Below are 13,200 nucleotides of genomic sequence, written 5' to 3'. Positions count from 1 at the left end.
AACCTATGACACGCGTGTCACTTGTGACACGCCGAGGCACTTTGACTGACACGCCTGTTGGTGTGGGGAAAACCTGCACATTTAGAGGCTGCCTGTGCTCTGCTCCAATCCCTGCTCCCTGCTTGTTGCGTGGAGGCGTGGTGTCACTGCTGCCGCGAGATCTTTGCAGAAGAGAACCAGTTTTAACCGCCATAAACTGAGGTTTGTCAGTTTCATTACCTCAGGAACGCTACAGGAGGAAAGGAGATCCATGAGGTTCACAGCCCTGTAAGGTGGCCTTCCGATCCCCACATCCTGCACCTGCAGCCCTGAGACCAGGGAGACGAGTTTCACAGCCCTGTGTGATCACCCCAGCCCAGTCCATCATAAACCAAATTATTGATATTTCTTGAAGTGACACATGACCCGAGGAAGGCTACACTTTTTCCCGATTTTCGACATACCAAGCTGAAAAGGTTAGCCATCACTGACATAGACATTAGACAGCACTGAGAATTAGGTGTTCAGCAGAGTGATATCATGAGAGGAAAAAACTGTCCTTGTGTCTAGTTGTTTTGGCATGAAACACCCTATAGCGCCATCCCAAGGCGGTTTATGTTCAGAATGTGAGGGGTCTGTCGATATTTTCTCAGCCCCCTTCCTGACACCAGGATTCTATGGGAGGCAGCAGGGGTGGTATTCAGCCGGTTCGGACCAGTTCTGGAGAACCGGTAGCGGAAAGTTTGAGTCGTTCAGAGAACCAGAGTTCAGAGAACTCTGACTGGCCCTGCCAACCCCATCTATTTTCTGCCTCCCATTGAGTCCCAGCTGATTGGCTGGGTCTTCTTTGGTTGCCCTGCACAGGAGAACGGAGCTGGAAAGCAGGTTAGTGGGATGGGGAGGGAAGGGGGATTTTGCAGTATCCTTCCCCTGCCACGCCCACCAAGCCACGCCCACAGAACTGGTAGCAAAAAAATTTGAATCCCAAATTGCAGGAGACAGCCTGCATTTTTTTTTCCTGCCTTCCTCTGTGGAGTCTTTCCCTGTCCTGTTTGGTTGCTGTATCAAACCAGACAGTTTTAGAAGCACAAGTGAGACTCAACCATTCCTCTGTAGAACTGGATCAGCAGCTCCTGGGGCAGCCTGAACTTCCTGAGTTGACGCAGGAGGAACATTCTTTGTGGTGTCTTTTTAATGATGGTTCTAATGTTAGGTGTCCATTTCAAGTCCTGGGAGATTATAGAACCAAAAGCTTGAAGGACTCTACTGCTGATACTCTGCTGTCTAATATAATCAGAGATGGTACAATAGTTTCCATTTGCCAAAACAAATAAAAAGTGTACAGAGCTGTCACCATAAATATCAGAAACCTTATTTAAAGTACACCTTCAAGTGCCATTCAACAGTAAAAGGAATAAAGTTTATTGTTTTGTAAACAAATACATTAAAAAAAGAGTCCAAGGCCCCTTTGAGTTATAAAGTGCAACTATGTTTTCCTTATCCTATACAATATGCTGGCATTATGTATTTAAGAGTTTGATTACGAGATAAAATATTTTTGCCAGATGTGCACTTACACCTTATATTTAGTGGACTTTACTATCTGCCCTTTGTTAACTTATATTTACTACTGAGTGTGAATAAAGACAAAGTGCCTACGCCTGAAATGGGCAGGGTTCTTCTGCCTTTAGTGACTTTATTGCCATTTTCGTTATCTAAAGCTGATGCAAACGTCATTCCCACCAATTCCCACCAAAATGGATGTGAGTCCTGAAATATCCTTCATTACAATACATGGGGCAATTATTAACTGCAGGACTGGAGAGAAGGGTTCAGCATCTCTTTTATTTGGGGTGTTTCTTACTTAAAGCCCCACCCCTGCCTCGAGGGAACCATGAGACAGACTCTTAAGGCAGAGAGGTGGAAGGGAAGGTGGGGGGGGCATTCTGACTAGGCCCCAGTCCTGCAACAGGCAACGTACCATTACAAGGAAAGCCAAGCCAGTCTGGCAAGATGTCAATGGATGCGGAGGAGGCAGACAGGAAGGAGCAGCTAGACAGACACGCACAAAATCACTTGCAGGTAGAGAGTCACGTATAGGTAGATCAAAACTTTGCTAAGTGAATTAAAAGAAAAATCCAGAATTCTGCAGGCGATGTTGGTGGTCAAGTGGAGTCCCCATCATGGCTGGAGGAAAAGAGGTGAGAAGGGGATGCCGGATGGCGCTAAGCTCTGGTTGCTTCTCCTCGGACACGGAGGCCGTGGCTCCCCTCTAGGAACGGGGCACTCGGCAGGACCGGCAGCAGGCCTTGCTGTAGTACCAGTGGCCGCAGAGGTTCACCTTAATCGCCAGGGCACAGTTGGTCCCCGCCTGGTCCTGGCAGCTGTCGTCTGTGGGAGGGCCACAAGGTCAGGGGGGCCATCTGAGGCAAGAGGGAGAGCTCAGCCTCCACCTTCTCTGCCCAAGTGCAGCACCACCAGCAGCAGCAATGATGCCTCAGCAAGGGAGGTGGGTCCCCCCCCCCCCACTTCCAGCTCTGGGTCACCAGCACAGAACCAGCCCCACTGTTCTCTTTTGAACGTGGCCTTTGGGGGTGGGGCGGGGCAAAGAACGGGGGGGGGGGGGCTTTCCTGAACCTTTGATCTGCACCCATGCTGGGTCTGACCAAATGGCGCAAATAAAATATTTCCATTAAAACAACATTCCTTGAGGGGAAGAGGTGCTTTCTTCCTGAAAAAGAAAAGCTCACAGGCCACCCTCTTATCGAAGTTGCCCAAAGAATTCCAAGTTCCATGGAGGAGCTGGGCGTTCCCGCTTCTTCCACCGGCTGAGGTGGACATTTGGCTCTTTTGGCTCCCAGCTGAGTCTGCTTCCTTTGAGCTGCTGCCCCCTCGGGGTGACGTGGCACAGCCCCCTCCCGAAACCTCCCTCCACCGCACACTCCCAGGAAATCCTTCTTGGAGGGGGGCAAGGGAAGTCCTCTTCTGGAAAGTTCATCCGGAAGGTTATGGTGTGACCAGAGGACCAGGGCAGAGACAGAAACGGGGCCTCGTAGTGCTGGAGCTCCAACACTGCCGGGCATGGCTCACTCGGGGCCCTTAAGCTATCCCACCCACCCCATCTGCCAGGTATCCCAGCTAACCTGGTGGCTCTGTTGGACAAGGATGGAGGTCACAGGTCTGCTTCGCAACTGGTTTCAGGAGTGCGTCACACCCGCGAACAAGATCCTTCCCTTGATAACACTTCACATCACGCATCCGCACGCCAATTCCGCAGGTTTTTGTGCACTGGGAAGTAGGATCAAAAGCTCTTTTTGGCAACTTAAGACAACCAGAACCATTCAAAAGGACCTCCAGTCCTTCAGAAAAGCCAGCAGACCAAGGTGAGGAGGAGGAGGAAGAGGGGGAGGGGTGAGGAAGAAGAGGAAGAGGGGGAGGAGGAGGAGGAGAGGGAAGAAACTATAGTTTTGCAGCTGTTTTAAATACACTGAAGTTGAGCCAACATCCCCTCTCCTGAGTTCTTGGCTGCAGTTGATGAGCTGTTGCTGCTTTCAAATTGGCACAGTATCCTAATGCAGGAAGCCCAGGAGGCAATTCCACCCCCTACCTGCCCCCCCCCAAGCCCATCCACACCAGCTGGGGGAGGGGAGTTCCACCTCCACATTTCATTTCTCAGGAGTTTCATTTATTTTATGGGTTGGGAATCTAAACATTTTGCTTGCTGCTCTCAGTGTTCTTGACACAGCACCCCAGCTTCCTCCTCTATGTTGTAGACTGGCAGTGGGGTGGGGTGGGGTGACGGTTGTAAGTGCCAAGAGGGACTATTTGCTCCTTTGCCCCACCTATTTATAGCAAGACCTGCTCCGCTTTTGCAGGAGCATCTGCGGCAGAGGAGGCTCCACAGAAGAGGGACATGCCAGGGGGCATCTCCGCTACCAAGAAACCCCACCAGCTCTGGGCAGCCTGGCGAGACCTGCGGGAGCTCCGACTGGTGACCAAGCGAGCCGCCGTGGCTGCTGAGGCCAATGCGAGCCTCTCGCGGTCTGGAGCATTAGGCATAATTGGAACCGGCTTTGCTTTCTTGAAAGCCCCAGAGACGACGGATCTGTTGAGCAGGGAGAGAACATCAGGTTCCGGGCAGGGAGCCGGCCAGTGGTACATTCGTCTTGGAACATGAAGGGCCTTAATTGGGGTGGTCCGTTGTGAACTTTCCCGGTTCTTAAATTCCCATGGCTGCTAAAAATCCCCCCGCTTAACTCTGCCCTGCACGGGACCCTGGAGAGGACGGTTCCCTGGGGTGGGACTGGGGGAAGGACTAGGATCCAGTTGGCTGGTTCAGCCACGGCAGGTCACCACAGCCCACATTTCCTGGAAGCTCCTATTTGGGCTTTGTGTCCCACCAATTGAATGATCACAAGCCAGGCTAGCCCTCCTTCCGCCAAAGAGCCACCACCTCCAGGTTGCTGGGGACATTCTTCCCTCACATGAAGCCTGTGACACGAGCTGTGTGCCCCAGGTAGATTCACAATCCTCCTATCGCCAGGACCAGAAGCCCCCTGGCCCTCACCTCAGACCAAGGGGTGGTGTACCACTTGAAGCAGGGGCGCTCAAAGCATGTGGCTTCCTCAGCCTCCTTCTTGGTGGCATCGCAGGTGGCAGGGGGGCGCGTTTTGATCTTCCCGCTGACAATCTCCAGGCAGAGCACGGTCCGCTTCTTCAACCCTCGGCCGCAGGTGGCGTTGCACTGCCAGAAGAAGGGAGGGAGGATCCAGAGCCAGCCTGGGCAGCCGCAAGCCCGCAGAACCCTCCCGGGGACTCCTTACCCGTTCCCAGTCCTGGGCGAGCCAGCCAGCGGGGCAGTTCTTCTCCCCACAGGGATGGATGGCAAGGGGCTTGGCTTCAGGGTTGCACTGGGACTCCGGCACCACGCGCCCATCGATGCTCTTGCAGTAGACCTGCCGGATCATTCGGCCTGGCCCACAGCCACCACTGCACTGCAAGGGAGAGAGAAGGGCAGGTGTCTATGCAGGCCCGTGTCTGTCATGGCCTCCGCCTAGGCCTTCTCTTGTGGCCTGCATTTGGCCCCTGCCTCACTAGGGTTTTGGAACGGCTTCTTTTCTGAGACCTGCTTCTTGTCCTGACTGCCCTTGCCTCGTACCTGGACTCTGCCTGGTGGGTTAAAACCTGGACTTTGCCCTGTGAGCAGGCTCCCATTTGATGGGCTTTCTTTTGTACCACAGAGGCTGTGTTTTGGAGTCTGAGAGTGGCTACCTGCAGGGTGGAGCCTCTACTGGTTGTTGGAGGGCCTTTGGCTGAAATATGCGTTCAGGGGGATAAAGAACTCTCTAGAGCAGTGGTCCCCAACCTTTTTTATGCCGCGGCCCGGTACCGGCATCAGCTGGGCGCCGCCATCTTGTTTTGATGAAAAAGTGCTTCCGGTGAGCTTTCTACCCGGAAAAGCTCACCGGAAGCACTTTTTCATCAAAACAAGATGGCGGCGCCCAGCAAACCAGCGGCCCGGTAGGATTTGTTCCACGGACCGGTACCGGTCCGCGGACCGGTGGTTGGGGACCCCTGCTCTAGAGGCCTACTTTGTCTTCACCACCTGGGTCATAACAGTGTCTTGTGAGGGCAGCCACCATCAGCTGTGCCTTGGCAAACAGGCAAAAGGAACAACTCAAGGTCCTTTTGGCTACTGAACAAGGTGATTTTACAGTTTTGTAAATTTCCCAAGCCCCCGCTGTCTTTCTCTCTGTCTGTCTGTCTCTCTCTCTCTCTCTCATGACCCACGCCGTATTTGCTTCTGCAAATACCCCAGCCTGCCCCTCTCCTGGTGAGCAAGTTCCTCCTCTGCCCAAGAGACTTACTGGGCCCCAGTCAGAGACTGTCCACTGCCGGTCGCAGGGCGGCCCAGTGCAGTTCTTATCAGCCGCTGGCTTGGTGGTGACATCGCACAGCCTCTCTTCCTCGGAGCAACGGATGTCTCGGCTCACCATACTCCTCTCACCACACCTAGCTGTGCACTGCAGGGGGAAGGGTAGAGAGAGTCAGACGTGGCAACCCCTGGATTCATGGGGGATGGTAGGCCTGAGAGGCTTGACCCTCTGCCCCTAAGGAGAAGCACAAAAAAGCAGCAAGTCCCCCAAAAACTGAACCCCAGGATCGATTTGTGCAATTTGGGTAGGTGGCCTCTGTTCCTGGGGGGGGGGGAGTACCTTTCACAAAGGACAGGAGAGAAGGGCTGAACGCAACAGCCAAAGGGTTAGCTCTGGTTAGCTGGTTAGCTTTAGCTCTCATCATCTTCTTTTAATGACCCCATAATCCCTTGCAAGGTGGAATCTGGGCAACTGAATGGAGCTGAGGGTTTACTGGCTGGATGCCCTTCCTGTCACCAATGCGGAGTTTTATTCGGCAGTTATATTCTCATCGCGCCGAGAGAGAAATATCTGCCTCTACCTAGGATCAAACTCGCAACCTCCTGATTGTGAGGCAAGAACTCCACCATGCCACTCACAGGGCTAGCATTAACCTTGCCTGGAGTAAATCTAGGGCTCTTTGGGAAACCCTCAACCCAGGAGTCCTGTGAGCCACGGCCAGCACATCAGAGTACACCATTGTTGGCCGTCTGTATTCAAAACTACATATAGGAACAGCTGTTGGAAAAGACTCCTGGGAATTGGCCACTGCTCCTTCCAACTCCCCCATAAAGCTTGCCCCCACAGCTAGGTCAGGGGTCTGCAACCTTAAACACTCAAAGACCCATTTGGACCCATTTCCCACAGAAAAGAAAACAGCGGGAGTCAATAATTTAACAATCGGTGTGACTGGGTGGGCGTGTGGCCAACTCGATGACACTCCATTCCACCCAGTCACTTCCTGCTCTGGAATATGGATATCCATTCCCTACCATCCCACTTACCTTCTCAAGCCAGGTGAGGAGTGACAGGGAGGGGAGGGGCCAGCCAATGGTGGGATCAGCCAACAGGGAGCCACAGCAGAGGGCTGAAAGAGCCGCATGTGGCTCCAGAGCCGCAGGTTGTAGGCCCCTGGGCTAGGTGATCCACAGAGCTTGCTGGGATCAAAGCACAGAGGCCACTCAGCCAGAATTTACCTCAGACCACTCAGACATTTCCCATTGTGGCCCGCAGGCCGGGTTCTTGCAGACTTTCCTCTCTTCCGGCCGAGCGATGTCGGCTGACTCGCACAGGTTGCTGTAGACGGAGCTGTCCAGGCCCGGTGAGAGCATCTTCCAGCAGCGGACAATTCGGAACTGGTGGCCTTCTCCGCAGGTCCTGGAGCACTCGCTCCAGCTGCTGGTCTCCCACCTGTCCAAGGCAAGGTGGTGTTACAGGATGAGGAACAGTGAGATGAGGATGGCCAGGCCAGGATGACCAGGATTGTGATCAGGTTTGGTTTTGCTATCCTTCATCTCCCAAAAGGGATGGGGGTGTCTTGGCCCATTTAAGTGAGGTTGGCTCAAAATGTCATCTAAAGCAAAAGCCGTTTTTAAAAAAACACTCATGCTCCAACTTCAGAGCATGTTGGCATCATTCAGATGTGCCTGCTTCTGTTGCAAGGTGCACGGATTTGATATCAATTGCCAAAGCTGCCTTTTGACCAGACTCCAATCACAGGCCCCCTCAGTGCCCAGTCCAACACAATACCACTGAAAAAGAAAAACAGGAAATCCAAGAGGAAACCAGCATGGTTGCACAAAGATCTCTCTGATAAACTGAAAGCCAAAAAGGTTAAGTACAAAAAGTGAAAAAAGGGACACATAATTAAGGCAGAATATCAGCAGATAGCCCGAATCTGCAAATCTGGTCAGGAAAGCAAAGAATGACCAAAGACAGTTTTGGTCACCACGTTACAAAAAAAGATGTTGAGACTGGAAAAAGTGCAAAGAAGAGCAATTAACATGATTAAAGGAGGCCTAGAGACTAAAACATAGGAAGAACGGTTGGGATAGCATTTTATTTCTCTAGTTACCTTTGCTTTGCAGTCATGAACTCCAATAATCAACCAAGCTCCCTCCCTCCGTTTCATGGTGGTGCTGTGGCTGTCCAATATTGACACTCCAGAGGGAGAATCTCTTGACTTCATGCAGGAAAGTCTATCCTAGCCATCAACCGGGCTATGTCCTCCTCCCCGAGACCTGCCTCTATGGTCAATCCACCATTCCTGCCAGTGGTCCATCTCTGGCTTCTCATGAGGGGGACAGGCAGAAAGCCTGGCATTGCCGCCGCCTTTCTGTTCACCGGAGGGGCCAGGCAATATTCTAAGCACAGAAAGACTGCTCCTGGGAATAAAAGCTGCCCAGCTGCCTCTGGGCTTTGGTTCCCCAAGCAGGGAAGAAGACAAACCTGGGTTGGCATTCTCTTCCCGCACAGAACTCATGGATGGGCTCAGGCCGCGTGGCTGCGTCGCAGAAAAGGTCCTCCACCTCTGTGCCATCATAGCGGATGCACATGGCATAGGTGGACATCATTCCTGCAGTCAGAAAGACCAAAGCAACCAGCCCTTCACTGCCACGGCTATCTATCTGCACAGATGTCATCCAGAAGCCCCCACACACACACACACAATCACCACTGCACCCTCTGAACCATAGCATCAGTGAAAGTCAAGGCACCTCCTGTCCCCTTTTATCACCTTGCATGACTAGCCCCGGTCCCTCTAACCCCTGCAGAGCAGTGATGGACTCTGAGCTCATTCACCAAGAGGAGATAGTGGGAAAGAGAGCGTTCTGTTTGTTCACACTGGGGGAGAAGAAAACCTTGCCTTGTTTTTCAAGTCAGCCAGCTTGTCTAGTGGTTCGGGCATCAAGGAGTCCCACCTTGGTCATGGAGCCCACTGGGAGGATCTTGGGCCAGCCCCGCTCCTCAGCCCCAGGTAGAAGTAGGCACTGGCAAACCACCTCTGAAAACCATGCCAGAAGGGACCAGTCCAGCCCATTGCCAGGGTCCAAAACTGACTTGAAGACCCCCTCACTCCCAAATCATTTGTCCAGGCATTCACAAGAAATCTTCCTGGGGTGGGGAGCATGGAAGACATAGGAAAGATCTTGGGAAATTTAGGGGCATGGCATACACAACGAGGGAACATTTTTCCTTTAATGTCAGTTATGGGAATTTTTTGGGGCAAGACCACCTTTTTTAATACTTTTGGCAATTTCATCCAAGAAAATAAGAGAAAGGAAAATTGCTCCTGTACTTTATACCCAAAACTCCAACAATAAATTCTGTTATTACTATATTCAATTCACTCACCCACCTCTAGCAGTTCTTTAAAGTTCTTTAAAAAGTTAATCTAACATGATTAGAAGAGTAAATCAACTGATCAACTCTGAATCCCTTTTCCTTACATAGAAAGGACCTTTTCAAGAAATGACCCAGGAATTCATTCATTATAAACGAGCATGTTACAAAATGACCAGAATAATGAGCACATATTCTGTCCAGCACTTATGGAAATGCCTGGTGTTTGTCTCCAATGGGAAGTGAGCTTCCTATAATCATCTCTGTTGTCCTCACCACTCTCCGTAGGGACTTTCTATCTGAGGCACTGCTGCCACCAGACCAAACAGGGATGCAGTAAAAAGTGGCCAGGACAGAAGGAGAAAGAGGTGCTCTCCTCACCCGAAGGAGGAAATGCAAAATCACAGTTTAAATCACAGTTTCAGGGAAAGAAAAGTCCAAAAGAGGCATCCTTGTTTCCTGAGCCTGAAGCATCTGGCAGTTCCCAGACTTAATCTGACTCAGGTGGGCTGTTCTTGAGCTTCTTAACAGGAATTCTTCATTGAAAACAATTATGAGGTTCAGTTTGTACTCTGAGAAAATTTATTCACCATTTCTGGTCTGCAGCATTATTTATGACCTCCATTCTGTCTGAAAACAAAGTAAATCTAACATCTCTTAAGAGAGTTGGTAAAAACTTAAGCTGTTGCAACTTGAGAAAATATTGCCTCTAAGCATGACTACTGTGCTCCTTGCACAGTGAATTATTTCAGATCAGGTGGCTGTGTTGGATCCATTTCCAGCATGCAGACTGTTCTGGTCTGCATAAGGCTTTTAGTAGAAAAACACAATTATATATAAGCGCTTGAGGTCTTTATGCCTGACTCTGGATATGCTTCCTATGCCTCCTATTTGGAGTCTGAGTTTGTCTTCCTTATTTCCTTACATCCCTCCTTACTTTATTATTTGACTTGCTTTCTGGGGGTTTTTGCTTGGAATTAGGTCCTGGAGATCCTAAAAATCGGTCTGCCCCCACCCCCAATTTTAGTTTAAAGCCCTCCTGATAAGTTGAGCCAGTCGTTTTCCGAAAACATTCTTCCCAGTCTTTGTCTTACCAAAAGCCCATCATGGAGATAGTATAGACCATAGTCCAGGAATCCAAAGTATTTTTGGCGACACCAATCCTTTAGCCAATGGTTCACTTCTAGAATCCTCTGTTCTCTTTCTGGATGTTGTCCTTTTGTTGGCAGTATAGATGAAAAACCTACTTGTGCACCTAAGTCCCTGACTTTCTTGCCTAGAAATATTGTTTTCAAGTCTTTGTTTTGTGTCATTTGTCCCTACATGCCCATGATGGCGAACCTATGGCATGTGGCATGCAGAGCCATTTGTGCGGGCACACGAGCCCCAGCCAAACTTACCTGCACTGGCCAGTTTGAGGCCTTTTTCACCCTCCCGGAGGCTTGAGAGAAGCCTCTGCAGGCGTTGGAAAAACGGGCCCATTTCGGCCTCCAAAGGCTGCAGAGGCTTCCCTGAAGCCTCCAAGAGGGCGAAAAAGGCCTCAAACAGGCAAAAAATCAGCTGGGAGGGGCGTGTATGTGCTCCTGTGTGGAAGTGGCTGCTTCCATGCTTGGATTCTGCCATGGCACATCAGCTCTCCTTGAAAGCCTGCACACTAAAGTTGCAGGTTGGACTGTGGGCCCCTTCATGAGGCTAGCTGGGCCTGCTTCCCTTCCCAAGCAGACTGGCCGAGGGTTCCCCCCACAGGCCCTTTGGAGAGCTGCTCACCTGTGGTGCATGTGGAACTGCAGGGCTCGTGGGAAGAGAGCTTCCAGCGGTACATGTCGGCTGGGCTCATATTCTGGCCCTTCCGGAAGAGCTTCAGCCGGTTCCTAAAGAACAAAAAGGCCCAATGAAGCAAGGAGAGCTTTTCTGGCACAGCCAATTTTAGAGAGAGAAAAGTTTGGGGCCAAAAGTTTGAATTTAGGAAGGTATTGTCTTTAAAAATAGTGTTTTGGATTGTTTGGTTGTAATAAAACATACCTGTCCTGTTCCCCCAGCAGAATCCCCAGCCCGGTTATTGGCAGAGCTTCCGCTGTCTAGAAATAGAGAGAATGGGATAAAAATACCCACAAGCAGAAACAGTTCCATTTATACACACACACACGTTAACTGATTTGTCTATTATATGCCCAAAACAGCTGATTTCATGCTCTGATGCCACTTCACATAATGACTCCTTTATGGTCTACCTCAAAGACACCCCTTCCAGTTGGATGGGTCCAGACCAGCTCTATAGAATAACGGAGTTGGAAGGACCCTGAAGATATATTCTAGTCCAACCTCCTACACAAGTAAGAGACCTTATATCATTTCAGACAAATGGCTGCCCAGTCTCTTCTTGAAAATCTCCAGTGATGGAGCACCCACAAGTTCTGATGTTCTGAATAGAGCAGAGGGAGGAGTCCCTGTGGAGGAGGGGTGTCCCAAGGTGGAGACCCCCTCCCAGAAGGTATATTACTGAGAGCTGGAAAAGGGTCTGTTCTAAGCCATTCAACCATTTCTGAGAAAGAACTTAAGCTGAGAAAAGAGCGCATTTTAGGAAGTGAATTCAATTCTGTCCAGTCCCTGAATAAAAACTGGTCATTACACCAAGTGGCTTCATGTCATGAAACGACCTGCCAGTCATGGGGGTTTCTGCTTAGAACCTCCAGGAGTAGTAGTAGTAGTAGTAGTAGTAGTAGTAATGGTAGTAAGAGGAGGAGGGGGAGGGGGAATGAAAGAAGAAGATGAAAAGGAGATAGAGGAGGAGGAGGCATGCACCAGAAGACAAGACCAATGCAACAGCCCTGGTGCCTTCAGGGTGCATCTCCTTCTGCTTTCCTTCATTTAAGGCTCCTCTCACTTCACTGGTTTATATGGTAGATGTGGGGAGGGTAAGCTTGTAGCTGTCTATACACCAGTTCCTCTCTCCTTCTCCTTTGGGGAAGATAGTCAGTTTCTGGTCAGGATGCTATAACATTCTATCAGTGAGGGGTCCTTGGTGCTCTCTGTCTAGCACTGATGATGTTACCTAGTTGGGTAATGAAACATCTGCAAGAAAACAAGCAAGCTCAGAGAGAACCGAGGATCCCTCATGTCAACCCTGAGCTACAAATCTTCTATCAGTCACTGTTGCTTAACTGTGTTGATACAGGCACAACATCCTCACTTTATACGTGTAACTCCAGCCAGTGGTGAACTTGTTGGTACTTTCTAGCGGAATGGACCACATGCTCCTCATGCAACCCTGGTCCTCCCTCCTCTCTGAAAGTTCTGCTCTGAAGGGATGAAAGGCCAATGCTGACCGCTATCTGAGAGATGGCACACAGGTTTTCAAAAGGACAGGAAGCAAATTGGAGAAGCCTGAAGAAACCCAGGTCTTTCCTTTGGATTAGCAAAGCCATAATAAATATACGTAGATGTATATTTGCAGGAGTAAGATAAGGATATTAAGAAAATATGTACAACATGCAGAATGTTACACAATCTGCAGAAGAAGAGTGTGCATGTCCATCCATGTGGACTCTTGTAGGTCTTTGTGTATTACAGTTCTGCTTCATACTCTTTGTTTTAAGCAAAAATAATACGGTATATAGACAGCACAAATTGTGGAGTAGGAATACATTTTGTGGTGGTGTAGACTTTTTTGATGTGTGTGTGTGTGTGTGTGTATACCTGTGTTCCAGATTGTCCACCCACCCCAGCTAATGGGTGGGTCATGGGCTGAAGTCCAAGGGTTCCTCTCCCAGGGCAAGAGCCCTGCACTTTTCCCACAACTGATGTTCACAGATACCCACAGAACTGCTTCACTGCTTGAAAACTGGCCCAGGATGGAGTGCAGAGAAGTCCTGTCTCTGAATTGCCAAATCAGGGCTGATCACATTTCTTGACAGCAGAAGCTCTGGAATAATTCCTTTCCCCTCCACAATGGGGTTCTTCCTTA

At 50.2% G+C, this 13,200-nt stretch overlaps 1 protein-coding gene across 5 annotated transcripts in view; it reads right to left on the bottom strand.

Moving 5' to 3' along the window:
• Positions 1-1,385: 1,385 nt before the first annotated feature.
• ADAMTSL2 (ADAMTS like 2) overlaps positions 1,386-13,200 on the bottom strand; it is a 67,917-nt gene continuing 56,102 nt past the window's right edge. For 3 of the 5 annotated variants that reach the window (XM_087944191.1, XM_087944192.1, XM_026688659.2), the window contains 8 exons: positions 11,004-11,107; positions 8,343-8,469; positions 7,091-7,304; positions 5,847-6,002; positions 4,803-4,973; positions 4,547-4,723; positions 3,123-3,267; positions 2,132-2,370 (listed from right to left, as the gene is read on the bottom strand). In XM_087944191.1, the coding sequence (XP_087800317.1) occupies positions 2,252-2,370; positions 3,123-3,267; positions 4,547-4,723; positions 4,803-4,973; positions 5,847-6,002; positions 7,091-7,304; positions 8,343-8,469; positions 11,004-11,107 (1,213 nt within the window). In that variant the 3' untranslated portion in view covers positions 2,132-2,251. Of the gene's footprint in view, positions 2,403-3,122; positions 3,268-4,546; positions 4,724-4,802; positions 4,974-5,846; positions 6,003-7,090; positions 7,305-8,342; positions 8,470-11,003; positions 11,108-13,200 lie in introns of all 5 variants that reach the window. The other 2 variants (XM_026688660.2, XM_087944190.1) reach the window with 2 other exon arrangements.

This window comes from Notechis scutatus, chromosome 15 (genome assembly GCF_049901735.1).
Source record: "Notechis scutatus isolate UNSWTSFEM ecotype Mainland chromosome 15, rNotScu1.2, whole genome shotgun sequence".
NCBI classification, from domain to species: domain Eukaryota; kingdom Metazoa; phylum Chordata; class Lepidosauria; order Squamata; family Elapidae; genus Notechis; species Notechis scutatus.
Note: the sequence above shows the minus strand (reverse complement) of the source record. Positions and strands in the feature narration are given on the sequence as shown.